This window comes from Ornithorhynchus anatinus, chromosome 5 (genome assembly GCF_004115215.2).
Source record: "Ornithorhynchus anatinus isolate Pmale09 chromosome 5, mOrnAna1.pri.v4, whole genome shotgun sequence".
In the NCBI taxonomy this organism is placed as follows: Eukaryota; Metazoa; Chordata; class Mammalia; order Monotremata; family Ornithorhynchidae; genus Ornithorhynchus; species Ornithorhynchus anatinus.
Window position 1 is genome coordinate 103,428,291 of NC_041732.1, and position 24,608 is coordinate 103,452,898.

The window sequence follows — 24,608 nt, forward strand, 5'->3', positions numbered from 1 at the left end:
CCGGGAAGGCCGCTCGGAGGAGATGGGCCTTCAGTAAGGCTTTAAAGGGGGCTGGGGGAGGGCATTATCGGTGGGATTTGAGGAGGGAGGGGGTTCCAGGCCAGAGGGGGACGTGGGCCGGGGGTCAGCGGCCAGACGGGCGAGCTGGAGGCCCGGGGAGGAGGTTAGTACACAGGCTCAATCCCCATTTTCCAGATGAGGGACACGAGGCCCAGAGAAGCCAAGTGATTGCCCCAAGTCATCCAGCAGCAAGTGGCGGATAATAGACCCATTTCCTGCCCATAATGTGCTGAGCATCTAGAGGAGGCAGACTTCCTCTTAGTACCAAGGCAGGGAGGAGTAGTATGTTTATGGTGGTATCTGTTAAGCGCTTACTATGTGCAAAGCACTGTTCTAAGCGCTGGGGGGATACAGGGTGATCAGATTGTCCCACGTGGGGCTCACAGTTTTTAATCCCCATTTTACAGAGGAGGTAACTGAGGCCCAGAGAAGTGAAGTGACTCGCCCACAGTCACACAGCTGACAAGTGGCAGAGCCGGGAGTCGAACCCATGACCTCTGACTCCGAAGCCCAGGCTCTTTTCACTGAGCCGCGCTGCTTCCCCAATAATAACTGTGGTATTTATTAAGCTTAACTACGTGCCAGGCTCTGTACTAAGCGTTTGGGGGGGATCCGAGCAAATCGGGTTGGACCCAGGCCCTGCCCCTTGTGGGGCTCACAGTTTCGATCCCCATTTTACAGCTGAGGGAACTGAGGCCCAGAGAAGTGAAGTGGCTTGCCCAAGGTCACCCAGTCGGCAAGCGGCGGAGCCGGGATTAGAACCCGTGACCTAGCCACCTCCGCCCCTCTCTCCTATCGTGAGGGAATTGTCGCGGGTGGGAGGGTCCGAAGAAGGCCGCGACCCGTTCCCTGCCCATCGGGAGCTTCCACTCTAATGGGGGAGAAGGCAGAGACACGGTTCAGTCACACCCGCGTCTCTGGCCCGAGCGCTTAGTACAGTGCTTTGCACCCAGTAAGCGCTCAATAAATGCGGTTGAATGAATGAATTGGGACAGTGCTCCTCCTTCCCCTTCTGATCACCAAATACTTAAGACCGCCCGTAAGCACTTGCATTTTGGGGTTTAGATAAAATTAGGTTGACTCATTTTTCTGGGATGGGAGAAGCTCTTTGGCTTCTCATCTACAGCTAGAGGGATTTGGGTGAGACGCCGGAAAACCTTTCCTGCCTCGGATGTTTGAGAACCTTTGTTTTGTTTTGTTTTCCCGCCCCTCCTCAGAGGGCTATAATAAGAGATTAATGATAATAATTGTGGTATTTGTTAAGCACCTACTGTGTGCCCGGCACTGTACTAAGCACTGGGGTGGAGACAAGTGGTGGCTCACAGTCCCAATCCCCATTTTCCAGATGAGGTCACTGAGGCCCAGAGAAGTGAAGCGACTTGCCCCAGGTCACCCAGCAGACAAGTGGCGGAGTCGGGATTAAAACCCGTGACCTTCTGACACGCAGGCCTGGGCACTAGCTATTATGCCGGGCTGCTTCTCATTCATTCATTCAATAGTATTTATGGAGCGCTTACTATGTGCAGAGCACTGTGCTAAGCACTAGGGATGTACAAATCGGTAACAGATAGAGACAGTCCCTGCCCTTTGACGGGTTTACGGTCTAATCGGGGATTTAGAACAGCTCTATCCCCCAGATCTCTATTCATTCATTCGATCGTATTTATTGAGTGCTTACTGTGTGCAGAGCACTGGACTAAGCGCTTGTAAAGTACAATTTGGCAACAGATAGAGACAATCCCTAATAATAATGACAATGTTGATATTTGTTAAGCGCTTACTATGTGCAGAGCACCGTTCTAAGCGCTGGGGTAGACACAGGGGAATCAGGTGGTCCCACGTGGGGCTCACAGTCTTCATCCCCATTTTCCAGATGAGGTCACTGAGGCACAGAGAAGTGAAGTGACTTGCCCACAGTCACACAGCTGTCAAGTGGCAGAGCCGGGATTCGAACCCATGCAACGGGTTCAGTCTAGAAGGGGGAGACAGACGACAAAACAAGTAGACAGGCATCAATAGCACCAGTATAAATAGAATTATAGATATATACACATCATTAATAAAATGAATAGAATAATAAATCTGTACAAATATGCACCGGTGCTGTGGGGCGGGGAGGGGGTAGAGCAGAGGGAGGGAGTCGGGGCGTTGGGGAGGAGGAGCGGAGGGAAAGGGGGGGCTCAGTGTGGGAAGGCCTCCTGGAGGAGGTGAACTCTCGGTAGGGCTTTGAAGGGGGGAAGAGAGCGAGTTTGGCGGAGGTGAGGAGGGAGGACGTTCCCGGACAGCGGGAGGAGGTGGGCCGGGGGTCGACGGCGGGACGGGCGGGAACGGGGGACGGCGAGGAGGTGGGCGGCGGAGGAGCGGGGCGTGCGGGGTGGGCGGGAGAAAGAGAGAAGGGAGGAGAGGTAGGAGGGGGCGAGGGGATGGACGGCCTCGAAGCCCAGAGTGAGAAGTTTTCGTTTCACGTTTCATGCGGAGGTCGACGGGCAACCACCGGAGGGTTTTGAGGAGAGGAGCGACAGGCCCAGAGCGATTCCGTAGAAAGAGAATCTCTAGATTATAAACTCATCACGGGCAGAGAACGTGTCTCCCCAGTCTGATGCGTTGTCCTCTCCCAAGCGCTTAGGCCAGGGCTGTGCACCCGGTTAAGAGTGCCGTAAATCCCACGGGTGGGATGACTGTTTGCCTGACACGGCGTAAGCCGTTTTCGAACACCAGAATAAGAGCGAGAATCGCCCCCGACCCAAGCAGCGTGGCTCAGTGGAAGGAGCCTGGGCTTCGGAGTCAGGGGACATGGGTGCGACTCCCGGCTCTGCCACTTGTCAGCTGTGTGACCGTGGGCGAGTCACTTCACTTCTCTGGGCCTCATTTACCTCATCTGTAAAATGGGGATTAACTGTGAGCCTCCCGTGGGACGACCTGATTCCCCTGTATCTACCCCAGCGCTTAGAACGGTGCTCTGCACATAGTAAGCGCTTAACAAATACCAACATCATTACCCCCGGGAGCTCAGCGGCCGGCCCGGCACCCGGGAGCACTGAGCCCGTGGCCGAGCAGCGTGGCCCGGTGGCCGGAGCCGGGGTCTGGGAGTCAGAAGGCGGGACCCGGTTTGGGGGAGAGGGTCGGGGGGTCGGGGGTCGGAGGTCGGAGGTCAGGGGTCCGGGAGGGAGGGGCCCGCCCCACCCATCACCGGCCCCGACCGGGAAATGCCACGCCGCGGCCACCCGCAGAGTCAAGGGCTCGAGGAGGAAGCTGGGGGGGGGTTCGGTTCTAAACGCGCTCTCACACCCACTCCAACTCACTCTCACTCTCTCACACACACTCGTGCACGCACCCTCACACACACACCCTCACTCCCGCACGCACACTCACTCTCTCATATATTCACTCCCACACACACTCCCGCACACACCCTCCTTCCCTCACACACACTCCCGCACACACTCACTCTCTCACACATTCATTCCCCCCACAAACTCACTCTCACACACACACTCTCCCGCACACACTCACACCCGCACGCACTCACTCTCTCACACATTCACTCCACACACACTCACACCCTCATTCCCACGCACACACTCACTCTCTCACACATTCACTCCCCCCACCCCACACTCCCGCACACTCACTCCCCCACACACTCTCTCGCACATTCACTCCACACACACTCACACCCTCACTCCCGCGCACACACTCACTCTCTCACACATTCACTCCCCTCCCCCCCCCACTCCCACACACTCACTCCCCCACACACTCACTCTCTCACACATTCACTCCTACACACATACTCACACACTGACTCACTCATTCTCACACACACACCCCCTCCCGCACCCCCTCCCTCACACCCTCACTCCCACGCATACTCCCACACTTATTCTGGCACACACTCCCACACACACTCACTCCCACATTCACTCCCCCCCCCCCCCCACACTCCCACACTCATTCTCACACACTCCCACGTTGGGCCGGGATGATCTGTTGCTGAACTGTCCATTCCAAGCGCTTAGTACGGCGCTCTGCGCACAGTAAACGCTCAATAGATACGATTGAATGAATGAATTGAATGAACATTGAGTCCCACCCCCACACTCCCTCACACACTCACCCTCTCACACACTCACTCTCACGCACTGACTCACATCCACTCACCCTCTTACTCACCCACACCCACTCACACACACACACACCTTGTCTCCGTCCCTCTGTCTCCTTCCCCCAACCCCCCAGCGTCACGTAGCAGGCGGAGCCGAGGCCTGGGAGTCAGAAGGTCGTGGGTTCTAATCCCGGCTCCTCCACTTGTCCGCTCTATGGCCTAGGGCGAGCCACTTCACTTCTCTGCGCCTCAGTTCCCTCATCTGTAAAGTGGGGATGGAGACCGTGAGCCCCACACGGGACGGGGTCCAACCCGATTTCCTTGGATCCACCCCGGGACTCGGTACAGCGCCTGGCACCTACTAAGCGCTTCGCAGATACCACGGTTATTATTATTATTATCTAGGGCTTGGGAGAGTCCAGTAGAGCAACGAGCAGACACGTTCCCGGCTCATAACGGTCCGACAGCCCGGAGCGATTTTGCACCGCTCCGATTATCAGTTGGACGCGAGCCGCCGGTGGAGCGTTCCGGGCTTGGGTCGGGTCGGATGGGACGAGAGGTGTGTGTTGGGGCTTGGGCGAGCCGTCGAGCGGGTTCTTTTGATTCCCCGCACCGCGGGGTTGCAGCTGTGCAACTCAGTTCTCCATCGGCCCGGTGAAATGCAGTTTGTCCCGCGGGCTTCGGAAGCCTCTTGACTAATAGCAGTTTCCGACCACCTGCTTCCTCCATCCGGCCAGCGGTCAGTGGCCTGGAACCTCACGTCTGGACCGAGAGGCTTCTTATTTTTATTTTTTTTAAGGGTATCTGTTAAGCCAGTCAGTCGGATCGTATTTATTGAGCGCTTACTGTGTCCGCTGGACTAAGCGCTTGAGAAAGTACAGTGGAACAGTAAGCAGGCACATTCCCTGAATATACTATAATTCATTCCGTCATAATAATAATAATAATAATAATGTCGGTATTTGTTAAGCGCTTACTATGTGCAGAGCACTGTTCTAAGCGCTGGCGGAGATACAGGGCCATCAGGTTGTCCCACGTGAGGCTCGCAGTTAATCCCCATTTGACAGATGAGGTCTCTGAGGCACAGAGAAGTGAAGTGACTTGTCCACAGTCACACAGGTGACAAATGGCAGAGCCGGCATTCGAACCCATGACCTCTGACTCCCAAGCCCGGGCCCTTCTTCTTCCCCCTTCTAGACCGTGAGCCCGTTGTGGGGTAGGGATTGTCTCTCTCTGTTGCCCAATTGGACTTTCCAAGCGCTTAGTCCAGTGCTCTGCACCCAGTAAGCGCTCAATAAATACGATTGAATGAATGAATACCATAATTATTATTATTAAAAGGTGGAGCCGGGATTCCAAACCAGATCCTTTCCCCTCCCAGACCTGGATTGTCTCTTCTGGACCCTTTTCTTTCTCGATTTCTGCCCGAAATCTGGGGTTGTGACAGCGGTCGGGGGTTGCCCTGTGGGGCAACATTCATTGCATCATTCAGCCGTATTTATTGAGCGCTTACTGTGTGCAGAGCAGTGGACTGAGCACTGGGGAACGTCCAGTGCTACAACAAACAGTGACATTCCCTGCCCGCAACGAGCTTAGCGTCCCGAAGCAGCATGACGTAGCGGTGGTGGCGAGAGCCCGGGCCTGGGAATCGGAAAGTCGTGGGTTCTAATCCCGGCCCCGCCACTTGTCTGCTGTGTGACCTTGGGCAAGTCATTTCACCTTTCCATGCCTCAACTCCCTCGTCCGTAAAATGGGGATGGAGACTGTGAGCCCCACGTGGGACAGGGACTGGGTCCAACCTGCTTAGTCTGTATCCACCCCCAGCGCTTAGTATGGTGTCTAGCACATAGTAAGCACTTAACAAATGCCATTATTATTATTATTATTATTATTATCGGAGGGGGGACCCAAGATCCTGGGGGTTACTACCCAATTCCACCCAGAAGGTGTGGGCACCCACCCCAAAACCCCTCCGTGGGAGAAGCGGGGAAGGGCTCTGGCTGGTACCCCCCGGGCCTAGCCCAGTCCTGCCGGGCCTACCCGGAGTAGAAGCAGCGTGGCTCAGTGGCAAGAGCCCGAGCTTGGGAGTCAGAGGTCGTGGGTTCTAATCCCGGCCACTTGTCTGCTGTGTGACCTTGGGCAAGTCCTTAACTTCTCTGGGCCTCAGTTCCCACATCTGGAAAATGGGTCTGAAGACTGTGAGCCCCACGTGGGACAACCTGATGACCTTGTATCTACCCCAGTGTTTAGAACAGTGCTTGGCACATCGTAAGCGCTTAACAAATACCATCATTATTACCTCGCCATGGCCGCTGAGGCTTCAGCCTGGCCCGCGGGCGAGCCGGACGGGAGGCCGCCATCTTCGGACAACCCCGGCTCCGGCTGACCTCCTCCTCCTCCCCCGCCCCCTGAACCCTAGCCCAAGATAATAATCATAACTGTAGGCTTAAATTGTAATAATAATAAATAATAATAATAATAAAACTGTAATAATCAAACTGTACTAAGCACTGGGGTAGGTACAAGCTAATCAGGTTGGACACAGGCTCACACGGGGCTCATTTCTGCACTGTGGTTTTTACCTGTTGAGGCTGGTAATCCCTGTGGCTGGTTCCTGCCCGCCCCGGTTTTCCCAATTGGATCCCGACTTTCTCCAGGGAATTGGCACATTCCGGGCCCGGCCCAGGACGGGATTGGTGTCCGGTTAAGGATGCCGCCCTGAAATCCTTCCAGGACCACATTCAGGTGGATCACCACCCACTTCAGTCATGGCGGAGTGGTTAGAGCCCGGGCCTGGGAGTCGGAAGGTCACGGGTTCTAATCCCGGCTCCCCCACTTGTCTGCCTTGTGACCTTCTCAGTGGAAAGAGTCTGGGCTTCGGAGTCAGGGGTCATGGGTTCGACTCCCGGCTCTGCCACTTGTCAGCTGTGTGACTGGGGGCAAGTCTCTTCACTTCTCTGTGCCTCAGTTACCTCATCTGTAAAATGGGGATTAACTGTGAGCCTCACGTGGGACAACCTGATGATCCTCTATCTACCCCGGAGCACTGCACATAGTAAGCACTTAACAAATAGTAACATTATTACCTTCGGCAAGTCCCCTCGCTTCTCTGGGCCTCGACTACCTCATCTGGAAAATGGGGATGGAGACCGTGAGCCCCACGTGGGACAGGGACAGTGTCCAACTAGATTTGCTTGGATCGACCCCAGTGCTTAGTACAATGCCTAGCTCATGCTTAGCGCTTAACGAATACCAGGATTTTTACTATTATTATTAAAGGCAGGGCAGCCATCCATCAACCCGTCCATCCATCCATCAATCCATTCGTGGAATTTAGAGAGCGCTTACTACGCGCAGAGCACTGGCTTAGGCGCTTTGCATTCAGTCAGTTATTTTTACTGACCGCTTGCTGTGTGCAAAGCACAGTGCAAAGTGGTTGGGAGAGGACAATATCACAACAAACAGATACATGCCTGCCCACAGTGAGCTCACAGTCTAGAAGGGGAGACAGTTATCAATATAAAAAAAAAAGATCAATTAGAACCAGTGCTTGACACATAGTAAGCGCGTAACAAATACTATTATTATTACTACTATTATTATTATAAATAAATGACAAATCTATCCAGATATATAGATATTTGCTATGGGGATGGAGGGAGGATGAGTGAAGGAGCAAGTCAGAGCGATGCAGAAGGGAGAAGAGAGTCCTGCCCATTGTGAATGCCCAACCACTCAGTACAGGGTTCTGTTGCAGAATAAAAAAAAAATGTTGTTATTTGTTAAGCGCTTACTGTGTACAGAGCACTGTTCTAAGTGCTGGGGTAGATACAGGGGAATCAGGTTGTCCCACGTGAGGCTCACAGTTAATCCCCATTTTACAGATGAGAGAACTGAGGCACAGAGAAGTGAAGTGACTTGCCCACAGTTACACAGCTGACAAGTGGCAGAGCTGGGATTCGAACCCATGATCTCTGACTCCCAAGCCCAGGCTCTTTCCAGAGAAGCAGCGTGGCTCAGTGGAAAGAGCACGGGCTTTGGAGTCAGGGCTCATGAGTTCGAATCCCAGCTCTGCCACTTGTCGGCTGTGTGACCGTGGGCAAGTCACTTCACTTCTCTGTGCCTCAGTTCCTTCATCTGTAAAATGGGGATTAAGACGGTGAGCCCCAGGTGGGACAACCTGATTCCCCTATGTCTACCCCAGTGCTTAGAACAGTGCTCGGCACATAGTAAGCGCTTAACAAATACCAACATTATTATTATTATTATATCCACTGAGCCACGCTGTGCTCAGTAAATACCACTGATCGATTGACTTGAGCGAGGAAGGAAAAGGAGCAGATGTTCTCCCCCTCTAAGCTCGTTGTGGGCAGGAAATGTGTCTGTCATATCCAAATTGGACTCTCCCAAGTGCTTAGTACAGTGCACACAATAAGCGCTCAATAAATACAATTAACTGACTGTAAGTTACTTCTCCATAGCCTCTCCGCTGCACCCAAGGCCTTCAATCCAGAGCTGGCCACTGGGTTTGTTTTTATGGGGGGGGGTTTATAGTATGTAAAACGTTTACTGTGTACCAGGCACTGTACTAAGCGCTGGGGTTGATCCAAGATCACCAGGTCGGACACGGCCCCGGTCCCATGAGGGGCTCGCGGTCTTCATCCCCATTTTCCAGATCAGGGCACCGAGGTCCAGAGAAGTAAATCGACTGGCCCCAGGTCATACGGCAGACAAGTGGCAGAGCCGGGATTAGAACCCAGGGCCTTCTGACTCCCAGGCCCGGGCTCTGTCCCCTTGGCCACGCCGTCGTCTGCGTGGGGCTTTCGTTCACAGAATGAATCCGATGACTCCCGTCACAGACGTCGGCGAGCCCAAGTCTTTCTTGAGGATAATGATCCCTTTCTGGATGAGGAACTTATAAAGCCATTAAAGAGATGGTTTGGTTCTAATCTAAAAACCACCGTCTAGCTTCATTCCACCAGAAATTAGCCTTTTGTATTCAAGTCCTGAAACAGCAGTTGAGAATTTCACCATAAAACTCTTTTTCTCTCTAACTTGGCGATAATAACAGCAATAATAATAATAATTATGGTGACATTTGTTAGGCGCTTACCGTGTGATGATGACGATGGTATCTGTAAAGTGCTTACTATGTGTCAAGCACTATTCTAAGTGCTGGGGGGATCCAAGAGAATCCATGAGGATCCCTGTGGGGCTCACAGTCTTCATCCCCATTTTCCAGGTGAGGGAACTGAGGCCCGGAGAAGTGAAATGGCTTGTCCGAGGTCCCATGGCAGACGAGGACGGGAACCCACATCCTTCTGATTCCCAGGCCCGGGCTCTAACCACTAGGCCCCGCTGCTTCCTGCTTTGTCTCTAGGTCCTTGATGAGCCAGACATGCTATTGGCCCGTGCCCACTGGTCTGTATAATGCCAAGTGTTTAGTACAGTGCTCCGCACACAGTAAGCACTCAATAAATACAATAGAATGATTTCCAGGTGGCACTCCCCAACCCCCCTTATCTTTGCTCCGTGGCCCGGCTTCAGACCTCGGCTCCGTCGGGCAAGGCCGCCCCTACCTAGCTTGCCATCTGCCCCGGTGGCATGGTGCCCACAGAGTTGCCCTGAGCGGTTCCCTCCTGCCCAGTAATAATAATAATAAAAACTGTGGCGTTTGTTAAGGATTTATTGTGTACCGAGCACTGTATTAAGCACTGGGGTTGATCATCGTAATAATAATAATTAATAATCATTCTGGCATTTGTTAAGCTCTTACTATGTGCCAGGCGCTGTATTAAGCACTGAGGTGGATACAAGCAAATCGGGTTGGACAGGTTCCTTGTCCCCCGTGGGGCTCAGAGTCTCCATCCCCATTTTACAGATGAGGGAACTGAGGCCCAGAGGAGTGAAGTGACTCGCTCAGGGTCACCCAGCGGACAAGTGGCGAGCTGGGTTTAGAACTCATGACCTTCTGACTCCGAGGTCCGGGTCCTATCCGCTACGTGTGCCAAGCAAGCCGTCTTGGACACGGTCCCTGTCCCACCTGGGGGCTCACAGCCTCAATCCCCATTTTCCAGATGAGGGAACTGAGGTCCTGAGAAGTGAAGTGACTTGTCCAAGGTCACACAGAAGACACGCGGTGGCCGACCTTGGTGGTGGCCGAGACGGACGTGTGGGTCCGGGCTCCGGGGCCGAGTGGGGGCCGGGTCTGGGGGGACTCCTGGGTCCCCTTCTTCCATCCCACCGAGGACCCTCAATCATTAATCCATTCGTCGGATTTATTTCTTGAGCCCTTACTGTGTGCAGAGCACTGGACTAAGCGCTTGGGAGAGGACAACCCAGCAATAGAACAGAGTTGGTAGACACATTCCCTGCCCAGAAAGAACTTACAGTCTACAGGAAGAAGAGTCTTCTTCATCCCTTCCCGTCTTCCTCGAGAAGCATCGTGGCTTAGTGGAAGAGCCCAGGCTTGGGAGTCAGAGGACGTGGGTTCTAATCCAGGCCCCGCCACCTGTCTGCTTTGTGACTTTGGGCAAGTCACTTCACTTCTCTGGGCCTAAGTGACCTCAGCTTTAAAATGGGGATGAAGACAGTGAGCCCCAAGTGGGACAACCTCATTACCTTGCATCTACCCCAGTGCTTAGAACAGTGCTTGGTACACAGTAAGCACTTAACGTGGCTTAGCGGAAAGAGCCCGGGCTTGGGAGTCAGAGGTTGTGGGTTCTAATCCCGGCTCCGCCGCTTGTCGGTTGTGTGACTGTGGGCAAGTCACTTCACTTCCTCTGTGCCTCGGTTCCCTCATCTGTAAAATGGGGCTTAAGACTGTGAGCCCCACATGGGGCAACCTGATTACCTTGCGTCTATCCCAGTGCTTAGAACAGTGCCTGACACATAGGAAGCACTTAATAAATACTGTAATTATTGTTATTTCCTTCTCCTTCCCCCTCCTCACTCTCCTTCCTTTCATCCATTCAATCATATTTATTGAGCGCTTACTGTGTGCAAATCATTCATTCATTTGTATTGAGCACTTACTGTGTGTAACACTGTTCTAAGCACTTGGGCGAGTACAGTCTACCAAGAGACACATTCCTGCCCACAATGAGCTCACAGTTTAGAGGGGGAGACAGACATTAGTATAAATAGATAAATAAATGACAGATATATGGATACGTGCCGTGGGGCTGGGAGGGAGGATGAATGAAGGAGCAAGTAAGAACGACGTAGAAGGGAGTGGGAGAAGAAGAGAGGAGAGCTTAGTCGGGGAAGGCTTCTTGGAGGAGGACTCTTCTTAGTGTGCCTTCCTACCACTGTACTAAGCGCTTGGGCGGGTACAGTAGAACAAAAATCAGACACATTCCCTTCCCACAGTGAGCTGACAGTCTATAGAGTCATTCAGTCAATCAGTGGTATTTATTGAGCGCTGACTGTATGCAAAGCACTGTACAAAGCGCTTGGGAGAGTACAATATAGCAATAAAATCGACGCATTCCCTGCCCACAAGGAGCTAACTCTCCTCCTCCCTCCCCCTCCTCACTTTCCTTCCCCTTCCTCCCTCTTCCTCCCTTTCTCCTTCCTCTCCCTTCCCATCCTCCTTCTCCTCCTTCCTCCTCCTCCCTTTCCCTTCCTCCTTCCTCTCCCTTCCCATCCTCCTTCTCCTCCTTCCTCCTCCTTCCTTTCCCTTCCTCCTTCCTCTCCCTTCCCATCCTCCTTCTCCTCCTTCCTCCTCCCTCCTTCTTTTTCTGCTTTTAAACACTTACTGTGTACTAAGCGCTGGGGAAGACAGTCAGGCCGGACCCAGTCCCTGCCCACAAGGGACTCCCAGACTAAGCAGGAGGGAACGTCCCCTCCCAGCGTCCACGCAAGTCCTGCCCTTAAAGGGAAGAAGCCGAACCGTTCCCTTGGAATTCCAGAACTCCCCTGCCCCCCAGCACCCCTTAATGGAGAAATTCCCTCCAGTCTGCCTCCCCCCGAGCGACCTGTCGTCCAATTCCCTTTGACTTGAAAGGGAATATTAATTTGCTCTCATTATCTTTATTTCCTGCTTCCTCTGGAAACTGCAGTGAGAGAGGAAGAATTCCCTTCTCCTTCATAGGCTGCCATGGGGGTGACCCAGCCGGGTGAAACCCAAAGAGGGAGATGGATCAGCCAACGGTATTTATCGAGCGCTTACTGTGGGCAGGGCACTGGACTGAGCGCTCCGGAGAGGACAGTGCAACAGAATTAACAGGCACATTCCGTGCCCCAGGCCGGCTTCCCGTCTAGACGGAAGGAAAATCTGTCCTCTCCAAATCCCTCCTGCCTCTTCTCCACCTTTCCCCCTTTCATTCACTGATTCGATCGTATTTATCGAGCGCTTACTACGTGCAGAGCGCTGTATTAAGCGCTTGGGAGAGGACAGTAGAACAATAGACACATTCCCCGCCCGCAACGAGCTGACAGTCTGGAGACGGACATGATTCATTCAGTGGTATTTATTGAGTGCTTACTATGTGCACAGCATGATTAGAAGAAGCAGAGAGAAGCAGCGTGGCTCAGTGGAAAGAGCCCGGGCTTGGGAGTCAGAGGTCATGGGTTCTAATCCCGGCTCCGCCACTTGCCAGCTGGGTGACTTTGGGCAAGTCACTACTTCTCTGTGCCTCAGTGACCTCATCTGTAAAATGGGGATTAAAACTGTGAGCCCCACGAGGGACAACTCGATCACCTTGTAACCCCCAGTGCTTAGAACAGTGCTTTGCACATAGTAAGCGCTCAACAAATACCAACATTATTATTATTATTATTAGAAATAAATCAATGACAGATATGGACGTCAGTGCCGAAGGGCCGATAGGACACAATCTCTAAATCCTCCCCGTAGCTGACCTGTTATTCTCGATGGGTCTGAAGGTTTTTAATGGTCCTGTCTGGGTCATTAGTCGACCTTCTCCAAAGGTCAGCGTTCGAAAGAGGAACGGTTGTTGCTCAAAAATGGCTCCGGTCCAGACAGTAGAGACGGGTTCCTTTATGGGGCCGTGGTTTTGTTTTAATAAGTGTGAGGCCGATTTAAACCGAAATGCTACTGGTGGGACTGGGGATTTTTGTCGCTGGAACTAGTCACACTCTCCGGTTTAAACTCCATGATTTATAAGAGCCCGGGCCTGCGAGTCAGAGGGCCTGGATTCTAATCCTGCCTCGGCCACGTGTCTGCTGTGGGACCGTGGGCAAGTCTCTTCACTTCTCTGGGCCTCAGTTCCCTCATCTGGAAAATGAGGATGGAGACAGTGAGCCTCACGTGGGTCGGGGACTGTGTCCAACCTGTCTTGGATCTACCCCGGCGCTTAGAACAGTGCTTGGCACATAGTAAGCGCTCAACAAATACCACAATTATTCTTAGTATTGTCTCCCCCGGCCTCCGAAAAAAAGATCGGTAAGCAGTGTATTCTAAAACTCATCCTTGGAAAGATAAATCTCTCGGGTGCGTAGATTCTAGGTACCGCTCTATTAGTAGTATTTATTGAGCCCCTACTTTATTGATTGATCAATCAATGGTATTGAATGCTTACTATGTGCAGAGCATTATGCATTCGTTCAATTCTATTCATTCATTTATTAAATCATATTGACTGAGCGCTTACTGTGTGCAGAGCCCTGTACTAAGCACTTGGAAAGTACAATTAACAACAAAGAGAGACGATCCCTGCCCACACGGGCTTACAGTCTAGGATGGGGGAGGCAGACATTAAAACAAGTAAACAGGCGTCAATATAAATAAGTGGAATTATAGATATGTACATGTATACACAAGTGCTGTTGGGTCGGAGGGTGAGTAGAGGAAAGGGAGCAGGTCGGGGAGATGGGGAGGGAAGGGGGAGCTGAGGAAAAGGGGGGTTCAGTCTGGGAAGGCCTCCTGGAGGAGGTGAGCCTTCAGTAGGGCGTTGAAGGGGGGAAGAGAGTCAGTTTGGCGGAGGTGAGGAGGGAGGGCGTTCCAGGCCAGAGGCAGGACGTGGGCCAGGGGTCGACGGCGGGAAAGGCGAGAACGAGGCCCAGGGAGAAGGTGAACGCTTGGGAGAGTCATTCATTCATTCAATAGTATTTATTGAGCGCTTACTATGTGCAGAGCACTGTACTAAGCGCTTGGAATGAACAAGTCGGCAACAGATAGAGACAGTCCCTGCCGTTTGACGGGCTTACGGTCTGATCGGGGGAGACGGACGGACAAGAACGATGGCGATAAATAGAGTCAAGGGGAAGAACATCTCATAAAAACAATGGCAACTAAATAGAATCGAGGCGATGTACAATACATTGACAAAATAAATAGGGTAATGGAAATATATACAGTTGAGCGGACGAGTACAGTGCTGAGGGGATGGGAAGGGAGAGGGGGAGGAGCAGAGGGAAAGGGGGAAAAGAGGGTTTAGCTGCGGAGAGGTGCCAATAGAACAGAATCGATAGACACATTTCCTGCCCACTCTGAGCTTACAGTTTAGAGGGGGAGACGGGCATCAACCAGTGATATGTACTGAGCGGTTACTATGTGCAGAGAGCACTGTACTAAGCGCTTGGGAGAAAGTGCGGCAGAGTTGGTAAATAAAAAAATAAATTGTGGTATTTGTTAAGCGCTTACTATGTGCAAAGCACTGTCCTAAGCGCTGGCGGAGATACAAGGTGATCAGGTTGTCCCACGTGGGGCTCACAGTTTTAATCCCCATTTGATAGATGAGGTCACTGAGGCACAGAGATGTTAAGTGACTTGCCCAAGGTCACACAGCTGACTAGCGGCGGAGCCGGGATTAGAACCCGTGACCGCTGATTCCCAAGCCCGCGCCCTTTCCACTGAGCCACGATGTTCCCTGCCCACAACGAGCTCACAGCGAGGCTAGGGGGGAAACCGTGTCTCGAGTCTGGGCCTCTCTGGGCCTCAGCTATCTCATTTATAAAATGGGGGTGAAGACTGTGAGCCCCATGTGGGGCAGGGACTGTGTCCAACCTGTATCTTAGTTCAGTGCCTGGCACCTAGTAAATGCTTAATAAATAATTCAAATAATAACGGTATTTGTTAATAATGTTGGTATTTGTTAAACGCTTACTATGCGCAGAGCACTGTTCTAAGCGTTGGGGGAGATACAGGGTCATCAGGTTGTCCCACGTGAGGCTCACAGTTAATCCCCATTTTCCAGATGAGGTCACTGAGGCATAGAGAAGTGAAGTGACTTGCCCACAGTCACACAGCTGACAAGTGGCAGAGCTGGGATTCGAACCCATGACCTCTGACTCCCAAGCCCGGGCTCTTTCCACTGAGCCCCGCTGCTTCTCTAATAATGGTACTTGTTAAGTGCTTCCTATGTGCCGAGCACTGTTCTAAGCCCTGGGGCAGATGCAAGTTAATCAGGCTGGACACAGGCCCTGCCCCACATGGGGCTCCAGCACCATGGCATAGTAGCTAGAGCACAGGCCTGGAAGTGAGAAGGTCATGGGTTCTAATCTCGGCTCCGCCACTTGTCTGCCGTGTGACCTTGTCCAAGTCACTTCTCTGGGCCTCACTTCCCTCATCTGGAAAATGGGGATTGAGATTGGGAGCCTCACGTGGGACGTGGAACTGAACAACCCAATTTGTTTGTATCCACCCCAGCCACCGCTTGGCACCTAGTAAGCGCTTAACAAATGCTATTATTATCATTAATGTTCTTATAAATAATAATAATTCCCATGTTACAGGTGAGGGAACTGAGGCCCAGAGAAGTGAAGTGACTTGCCAAGGGTCATGCAACAGACAAGTGGCGGAGCCGGGATTAGAACCCACTTCCTTCTTGACCCCCATCCCCGGGCTCTATCCGTTTAAGCCACGCTGCTTCGATTCCATGCAAGCGTATTTATTGAGCGCTTACTGTGTAAGCTCTGCACATAATAAGCGCTTAACAAATACCAACATTGTTATTACCATGCAGCGCTAAGCACTTGGGAAGTCCAGTAGAGCACTATATATCACGTCTAGTGCAATATAAATCCCGCTGAAGGAAAACGGTAAGGATGATAACGCTGTCCCGGCTTCCGGTTTCAGACGGGCCCACCTCCGCTTGTGCCTGGATAAATTGAAGGGGCTGGTGCCGCTCGGGCCGGAAGCCAGCCGTCACACGACGTTGAGTCTGCTCACCAAAGCCAAGATGCACATAAAGGTTTGTCGGGGTCTCGGGGACCCTCGGACCTTCCCTCCGCCGGAGGCCTTCCCCGACTAAACCTTTCCTCTCATTCATCGATTCGTTCGGTCGTGTTTATTGAGCGCTTACTGCGTGCGCAGCACTGTACTTGGTGCTTGGAAAGTACAATTCAGCAACAAAGAGAGACCATCCCTGCCCGACAATGGGCTCGGAGTCTAGAAGGGGGAGAGACGGTCATCGAAACAAGTAAACAGGCGGTAATCGCTCAATAAATACGATTGAATGAATGAAAATAAACGGACACATTCCCTGCCCACAGCGAGCTGACAGTCGAGAGACTAACGATGGTTACCCTAACCCTCTCCCCACCTGCTCTGTCGGTCCTTCGTATTCACTGAGCCCTGACTGTGTGCTTTGGAGAAGCCTGGCGTTTAACTTGTGTCTACCCCAGCGTTTTGAACATTGCTTGGCACACTGTAAGCCCTTAACAAGTACCATTATTCATTCATTTATTCAGTTGTGTTTACTGAATACGTACTGCGTGCAGAGCACTGGACTGAGCGCTTGGGAAAGGACAGTAGAACAATAAACAGACGTATTCGAGTCTAAAGGAGGGGCTGCACCTACCCCAGTGCTTAATAAAGTGGCTAGCACATAGTAAGTGCTTCGCAAGTATTATTAAAAATAAGTCGAGAGGAAGCAAGGCGGTTGGTGTCCTGGGCAGTGGGCTTTGCCTGCCCCGGGGAACCCTAGAATTGCCTCCCCCCCGCCCCCCCGCAGAAACTGGAAGACTGTGACCGCAAAGCCATGCACCAGATCGACCAGCTGCAACGCGAGCAGCGACACCTGAAGAGGCAGCTGGAGAGGATAAGGACCAACAGCATCGGCTCCACCATCTTTTCCGAGCGGTCCGACTCGGACCGAGGTGAGAGCGCGCCCCGGGGGCGGGCTCGGCTCCGGCCCCGGCGGGGGGCGGGGGGACAGGTCCCATCCACCTCCCAAACCTCCCCCCGCCCCCCGGGTCAGGCCTCGGTTGAGAGTGGGCCGCCATCTGGCTCTCAGAATTCTCTGGGCCAACGGGGCCAAAGCCATTCCCTCAACTTGGAGGGATCGGGATGGTTGAAGTGGCTACATCCCTTCAGCCCTCTTTCTCCACTCCCCCACCCCCCCTCTCTCCCTCTCTCGTCCTCTCATCCTTTCTCTCCCTCCCCCTTCTCCCCTTTCCTCCCTTTTCCCCCTCTCCCCCTCTCTTCTTCCTCCTTGCCCTCCTTTTCTCCCTCTCTTCTCCCTTTCCCTCTCCTCCTCTCCCTCTCCTCCTGTCCCTTTCTTCCTCTCCCTTTCCTCCTCCTCTCTTGCTCCTTCTCTCCCTCTCCTCTCCCTCTCCTCCCTCTCTCCTCCCCTTTCCCTCTTCTCCTCCTCTCCCTCTCCCCTTCTCCCTATCCTCTGTCTCTCCTCCTCTCCCTCTTCTCCCTGTCTTCCTCTCCTCCTCCTTTCCCTCTCCTCCTTCCCTTCTGCCCCTCTTCTCCCTATCCTTCTCTCTCTCTCCTCCTCTCCCTCTTCTCCCTGTCTTCCTCTCCTGCTTTCCCTCTCCTCCTTTCCCTCTCCCCCCTTCTCCCTCTCCTCCTCTTCTCCCTCTCCTCTTCTCTCTACTCTTTTCCCTCACCTCTTCCTCTCCCTCTGCTCTTCTCCCTGTCCTCTTCCTCTCCCTTTCTTCCTCCCCTCCCTCTTTTCTCCCTGTCCTCCTCTTCCTCTCCTCTCCCTCACCTTTTCCTCTCCCTCTTCTCTTCTCCCTGTCCTCCTCCTCTTCCTCTCCTCTCCCTCACCTTTTCCTCTCCCTCTTCTCTTCTCCCTGTCCTCCTCCTCCTCTCCCTCTTTTCTCTCTGTCCTCCTCCTCTCCCTCTCCCCCTTCTCTCCCCTTTCCCCCTCTCCTCCTCCTCTCCCCCCTCCATGTGCCCGCCTGCAGAAGAAATGGACGTGGACGTTGAAAGCACAGACGACTACCTCACGACGGGCGAGCTGGACTGGAGCTGCAGCAGTGTGAGTGATTCCGATGAAAGGGGCAGCCTGCAGAGCCTCTATAGCGATGAGGGCTACTCTAGCTCTAGCGTTAAGAGAATAAACCTCCAGGACGATCACAAGACGCGCCTCGGCCTATAAGAGGCAGCCCTGGAGCCGGGCCCACCGCCTCTCGGGGTCTCCTCCCCCCGTCGGACCTCGTTAGGTGGCAGGCACGTGTACCATCTTCCTGCCCCAAAAGCCGTTCTGGCCGAGCTTCCCAGCAGCGCATGAGGTTGCGGGTCCTGAGCTACTCTCTGGAGGACGCGCATCTGATCCCATCCACTAGCTTCTCTCTCTTTCGGTGTCTCTCTCTCTCTATCTCTCGCCCTCCATAACTCGTCCCCGGGAGACCGTCCATTCCATCCACCCTCTCGAAGGCCCCGAGACCGTCTGAGACCTTCCCGCCAAATCTCAGCCAAGTCCCTCCGCCTCACGGCCGACCACTTGCCTTCTCCCCCCGTTTTTCTGTCCGCGCCTCTCACCTAGCCACCGGGTCCAAGCTGGGCCTAGTCTGTGAAATCTGAAGGAATCAAACCACTTCTATTTTTTGATATTTTTTGTCCCCCGCCTTCCCTTTCTCATTTTTTTTTCCTGTTTTCAAATGGGTTGAGATCCAGAGCTTAAAAACCCCGAAGCCAGCTTTGACGGCCACGTTTTCAAAAGCACTTAGACAGCCGCGTGCCGGCCTGGGCACTGGGTTTTCCCTGGGAATTTGCAGAAGTAAATCCCCACCCCAGCCTCACTCCACCCAACTTTCACCTCCAGGGGAACCGCCAGTCACTTCCTCCAGACCCGGGGCCCGGAGGGGGTTGCGAGGGGCCCGGCGCCCCGACCCCCCGAGAACTTCCTCAGCCTCGTCCTCACAAGTCAGGCGGTCTGCCCCACTCTGGCTCGGCGGGTCGGGGACCCCGCTCCCCGCCCGTTCTCCGCCTCTGAGACGAAGGAGAAGGCCCCTCCACCCGCTTCCCATTAGCACAAAGCAACCGTGCCTCCTTTCTCTTTCTTCACGCGGCGGGCGATCCGATCGATTCGGGCCTGTTTTTACTAGGAAACGTAGCAAAAAACGGAGCTGGGGAGTTAGCCAAGCTAGCTTCCCGCTCACCACCCCCTCAGAGAGAGAGGCCAAGCCCCCTTCCCCTCCCCCTTTCTCCCCGCTTCTCCTTCTGATGTCGAAAAGGACACCAGGGTCAGCTCTTTGGGGCTATTGCAACTCAACGGAGCACTTACTAGGAAGGAAAGCTGGCTTTCACCTGGTTGAACATTTTTTTTTTTGACGATTATTATTTTTGTTATTTCTTGTGTTTTTTTAATTCTCCCCCCTGCCCTCGAACCGGGCTTATGGGGGCTTTCGGTTTGCCGATCTAAAAGCCCGATTTTACGTCTGGCTGCGGCTCCGCCCCTCCACCCCTTCTCGTAGCATTTTTATTTAAGCGAAACAGAGCACACGAATATGTACATAAAACCCCCGAATCTATAAATACTATTTATTCATTTTTATATAAAAGAATGCAGCGGAGATAACTTCTTACGACTCTGTGCTTTTATAGATGTTTCGGAACTTTGTATGTAGATTTCGGCCCCCTGACACGGCTCTGTTATATCCACCCGGCCCGCTTGTTTTTCGACCTCTTTTGAGGTGTGGCCGTTGAGACGGATCCTTTCCTTCGATTTGACACGTTCCGTGATGCAGAGGTGGGCACAGAGCGAGTCGAGCATCCCTAGGATCCAGCTGAGAAGCGGCCCCTTCACATCGAAGGCTACCGGAGCTCAGTGGTCATGGGCTATTGACATGTGCTTTCCTGCTGCCCGGCGGTCTTTAAAATACACGCGTGTGTGTGTGCAGATGTGTGTTTACGTACACAAGCGTGCGCCCACAATTCACTCAAACACTCAATGGTCAGCAGCCTAAATTAAAAAAAAAAACTAGATTTCCTTTCTCTAGCTCCTTTTGGATTTTTTGATGAGCCTAACTTTTAAAAGATGGGAATTGGGCTGGTGGATTTCTTAGAACTCCAAAGCCTTCTTTCTCTCTCTCTCTCTCTCTGTCTCTCTCTCTCGGTCTCTCTCTCGCTCACTTGTTTTGTTTTGGGGGTTTTTCGTGTGTTTTGGGGGGGAAAAGAAGGAATTTTGTGTTTGTTTGTTTTTAAATGGCTGGGATTTTTCCGATAACCAGCAGAAGATTTGCACTGAAATTACAACGTGTATATGCCTTGGCAATTTTAAGCCTGCTCCTTGAGTCCAAGCAGAAAGATAGTCTTCAGAGAGCTAGCTCAACCTGTAAGGTGTCTGGAAAAGATAAATATATGCGCACTTTGAGGTCTGTACTCAAATGCATTTTGAGAGACCTCTCAAGCTTTTTTTTCCTCCCATTGTTAATTAAATGTTACATTAAAGTTTCTCACAAGTCCTGAGCTATGGTTGTGATTGCCTGGTTTAAGGCAACAGAGGAGCTTCAGATTTGGGGAAAGCTTGTGGGTGTGAATTGGGAGAGGGAAAGGGAGAGCAAATGTGTACTTGTCTGTTTAATTTAGAAACAAGAAGTCTGAAAGACTCAAATCTTTTCTGTAATTTGATCGTCATGCCTCTTTGAGTTCAACTCCATCTTTGTCTCTTTGGTTGAAATATCAAATGTGTTTTGCCCCGCTATATAAAACCGTGATTATTTGACCTCAGCACTGTTTGTCTGGTCCTTTTCCATTTGACTGCCTAAGAATGGGGAACTTTTCAGATATTTTGAGAGATTGTTTTTTTAAAACCCACACTAGTGTCAAGCTGGCTTTCCACGACGCTTTCTCTGTCCCGTGGGCAAACAGACACGGCCCCCACACCCCCCACCCCGCGGCACGCTCCCGACATTCCCAGAAGGGAAGCCCGGTGGTCTCGCCTCGGCTCCGGAATTCACCGGTCCACCAGCATTTAACATCCAGCCGAGTTTGGGAGCGGGGTAGAGAAGCGAGGCGGCATTCCGGATGGGATGTGGAAGCAGCGGGACGGAGAGGAGACCCGGGGGGGGGGGGGGGGGGGCGGGCCGAGGGGGAGGTGTGCGAAGGGGAGGGGGTGGGGACTGGAAGAAGCTTCTAGCCTCTAGGACTCGGACGGGTAAACCTCGAAATGGGTGTATCTAGAGAGGCACATCTTGGGGTGAAAACCCGATTTTTTTCCAGGTAAAAAAACCTGCACTTACCCGGGCCCGTCTCTGCCGTCCGAAAGGGGAAAAAGAGGTGGGTGAGATCCGTAATCAGAAAAGAATCAACCCAGACCCTTGTTTGATGAGCCAAACGAGACCCTCGCAGCGATGAGACCCTTATCTAATATTGACCGATCTATGTAGAGATGGCCTTGTCTCCCTTTTTGCCAAAATAGCACTTTCCCCTCTATCGGCTTGAGTGTTGAACACCCAGAACCTATTTTGTTCAAGGGGTGGTTTTTTTTTGTTCTTTTGGCTTCTGCCAAACGGTTCTTCCGTTCTTCAAGGCGCTATCCAGCTTGGGCATCTCTGGGCCCGCCGATGTCAGGCCGGGCACGGACCTCAGGCTCCCGCCCTGGTGCGGGCGCCGAGATCAACCAACCACGCCGTTGGCACCTTGGCGAGATTTATCCCCAGTCGATCCGTTCCCGCATCTCTTACCCGAGACCACCAAGGCCCCGGGTCCTTGGTTTCACCGTCACCTTCTCCCCTCCCATCCGCTTCCATCCTCATTTCTAAGGGAAGCCGTGGCTCATTGCAAACTAGACAGAACTGGGATTCCTAGCAATATCTTGGGGTGGAAGGGGGAATTTGGAGGTTTCTATTTTTTTGGGAGTTTTCCTCCTTCCACTTCATAGAAAAATAACCGATTCAGGTTCCAACACAGTACTGTATTGGGAATAATAATAATGACATGTGTTAAGCGCTTACTCTGTGCCAAGCACTGTTCTAAGCTCTGAGGAATCCTCTTTTTTTGACCCTCGAGCTCCATGAGGTCTATCGGTTCCCAGGCCTCTCGGTCTTGCCATTCCCACCCCTCCCCACTTCCCCTACTTGAATAGGGGCTTCCGGGGACTAGAAAGAAGCCAGTAGCCCCCTCCCCTTGGACTGGGGCATTTAGAAGCTGCAAGACAACACCAGCCAGATGCTAGCTCACTGTGGGCAGGAAATGTGCCTGTTTATTGTTCTTTTGTCCTCTCCTGAGCACTTAGTACAGTGCTGTGCACACAGTAAGTGCTCAATAAATACCACCAAATGACGGAATGAATGGTAGGAACCATCACCGGAGGGGAAAGAGACCAAAAAGCCCCAACCTCAGCCTAGATAAAGTGATTATCTATTGCTCTTGGGCCGCTGGGTACTCTATATTTTGCAAGAAAATCCAAGCTTGGTGGGGGGTGTGTGACCTGTGTGATTTATCGTGATTGTTTTTAATTTTTTTGTCAATGTGATACGGATGAATTTCACGTTCTCTGTTCTTGCGGGAAGAATCACCTCACAGAGCTGATCCACGCAGGCTGTTCTCTTCTAAGCAGCTGTTCCCCGATTGAAAAAAAATACCTCGGTCACCTCTCGAAATCTAAAGATCAGTCACCTAGCCCCACCCGTAGATCGATCCTTGCTTAATTCGATGCGACAAAAGAAAAAAAAAATCTTTTTTTTTTCTTTCAGTTCTCCATTTCCTAAATTGTACCTGAGAACCAAACATGCCTTTATCACTTATTCCTAGAACCGGTGCTCTTTGTAACACTGCAGTTTAGCCGTCGGTTTTGGGGGGCCGCCTTCCGCTCGGCAAACCCCATCCGAAACGGGGAAAGCAGCAGACGGGAGGATGAGTTGTGTTTCCAGACGTACGATTCGGTTCCTCGCGTTTATTACCTCGCCGATGTAAATCCTCTGTCAAGACCATAGAGAATGGTGCTTTTATTAACAGGTAGCACATACATTTTTAGAAACTCCGTGTTTGAGAGAATCTTGCTGTGTATATGTAAACTTCTGTAATGTTTGATTGTTAAAAAAATAAATTATTTCATTATTAAAGAGATTATTTTCATCCTGGGGTTTTTTCCCGTTCTTTCTGTGGCCAGCCTCGTAATGGTCAAATTCTCCAAACCTGAACCAAATTTGAATCCTTTGCATCGTGTTGGCTGTCTGCTTGTCTGGAAATCGAATCCATTCCCTGATCAAAATAAGTCTCGAGGTTGTTTGGGGGTGGGGGTTTGTGGTATTCGTTAAGTACTTGTGTCTCTTTATTGTTGTATTGTACTCTCCCGAGCGCTTAGTACAGTGCTCTGCGCAGAGTAAGCGCTCATTTAATGAATGAATGAACTTCCTACGTACCAAGCATTGTACTGAGCACTGAACTAGATCCAAGATAATCAGTTTGGACACGGTCATACGGGCCTCACGGTCTAAATTGAAGGGAGGATGATTTAATCCCCGTTTTACAGGTGAGGGAAGTGAGGCAAAGAGAAATGAAGGGACTTGCCCAAGGTCACAGAGCAGATAAGTGGCGGAGCCAGGATTAGAACCCAGATCCTCCGACTCCGGGGCCTGGGCTCTTCCCACGAGGCCCTGCTGCTTCCCCAGAGGTTCTGCTGCCCACTTTAGGAATAATAATAACTGTGGTGTTTGTTAAGCCTTTACTATGTGCCGGGCACTGTACTAAGCCCTCAAATCGGGTTGGACACAGTCCCTGTCCCTCATGGGGCTCACAGTCTCAATCCCCATTTTACAGATGAGGTAAAAGAAAGGACAGGGAGGGGGAAGAGAAAGGGGATGCTCTGAGGACTGGGTGGCCACAGTGATAGATAAAGACCCACTCCTCTCCCCCGGCCATTTTGGTGGTTTCCCCCCACCATCTCTTCTCCAGCCGTAGTGGTCCCCTCCTGTTAGAGAAGGAACATGGTGGAGTGGATAGAACTCGGGCCTGGGAGTCAGAAAGTCACGGGTTCTAATCCCGGCTCCGCCTTGTGTCTGCTGTGTGACCTGAGGCAAGTCACTTAACTTCTCTGGGCCACTTTTACCTCATCTGTAAAATGGGGATTGAGACTGTGAGCCCCACGTGGGACAGGGACTGTGTCCAACCCGATTTGCTTGGGTCCACCCCAGGGCTTGGTACAGTTCCTGGCACATAGTAAGCGCTTAACAAATACCACAATTATCATTATTATTCCTTCTCGTTCCCCATTGCCGCCTTCTACACCATCCCACCACTCCCATCCCTCTCCTTCCTTCCCTTGGAAGTCTACTTCATCTGCCTCTCCCCCCCAGTCCG

The 24,608-nt window shown here is 52.2% G+C and overlaps 1 protein-coding gene across 4 annotated transcripts in view; it reads left to right on the forward strand.

The window, feature by feature from the left end:
- Positions 1-23,385, forward strand: part of MXD1 (MAX dimerization protein 1) — a 40,132-nt gene extending 16,747 nt beyond the window's left edge. The window contains exons 4-7 of one of the 4 annotated variants that reach the window (XM_039912157.1): positions 16,209-16,323; positions 17,086-17,230; positions 18,272-18,342; positions 21,528-23,385. In XM_039912157.1, coding sequence (XP_039768091.1) covers positions 16,209-16,323; positions 17,086-17,230; positions 18,272-18,342; positions 21,528-21,662 — 466 coding nt within the window. In that variant the 3' untranslated portion in view covers positions 21,663-23,385. Of the gene's footprint in view, positions 1-16,208; positions 16,324-17,085; positions 17,231-18,268; positions 21,036-21,527 lie in introns of those variants that run through there. The other 3 variants (XM_039912156.1, XM_039912158.1, XM_039912159.1) reach the window with 3 other exon arrangements.
- Positions 23,386-24,608: the final 1,223 nt, after the last annotated feature.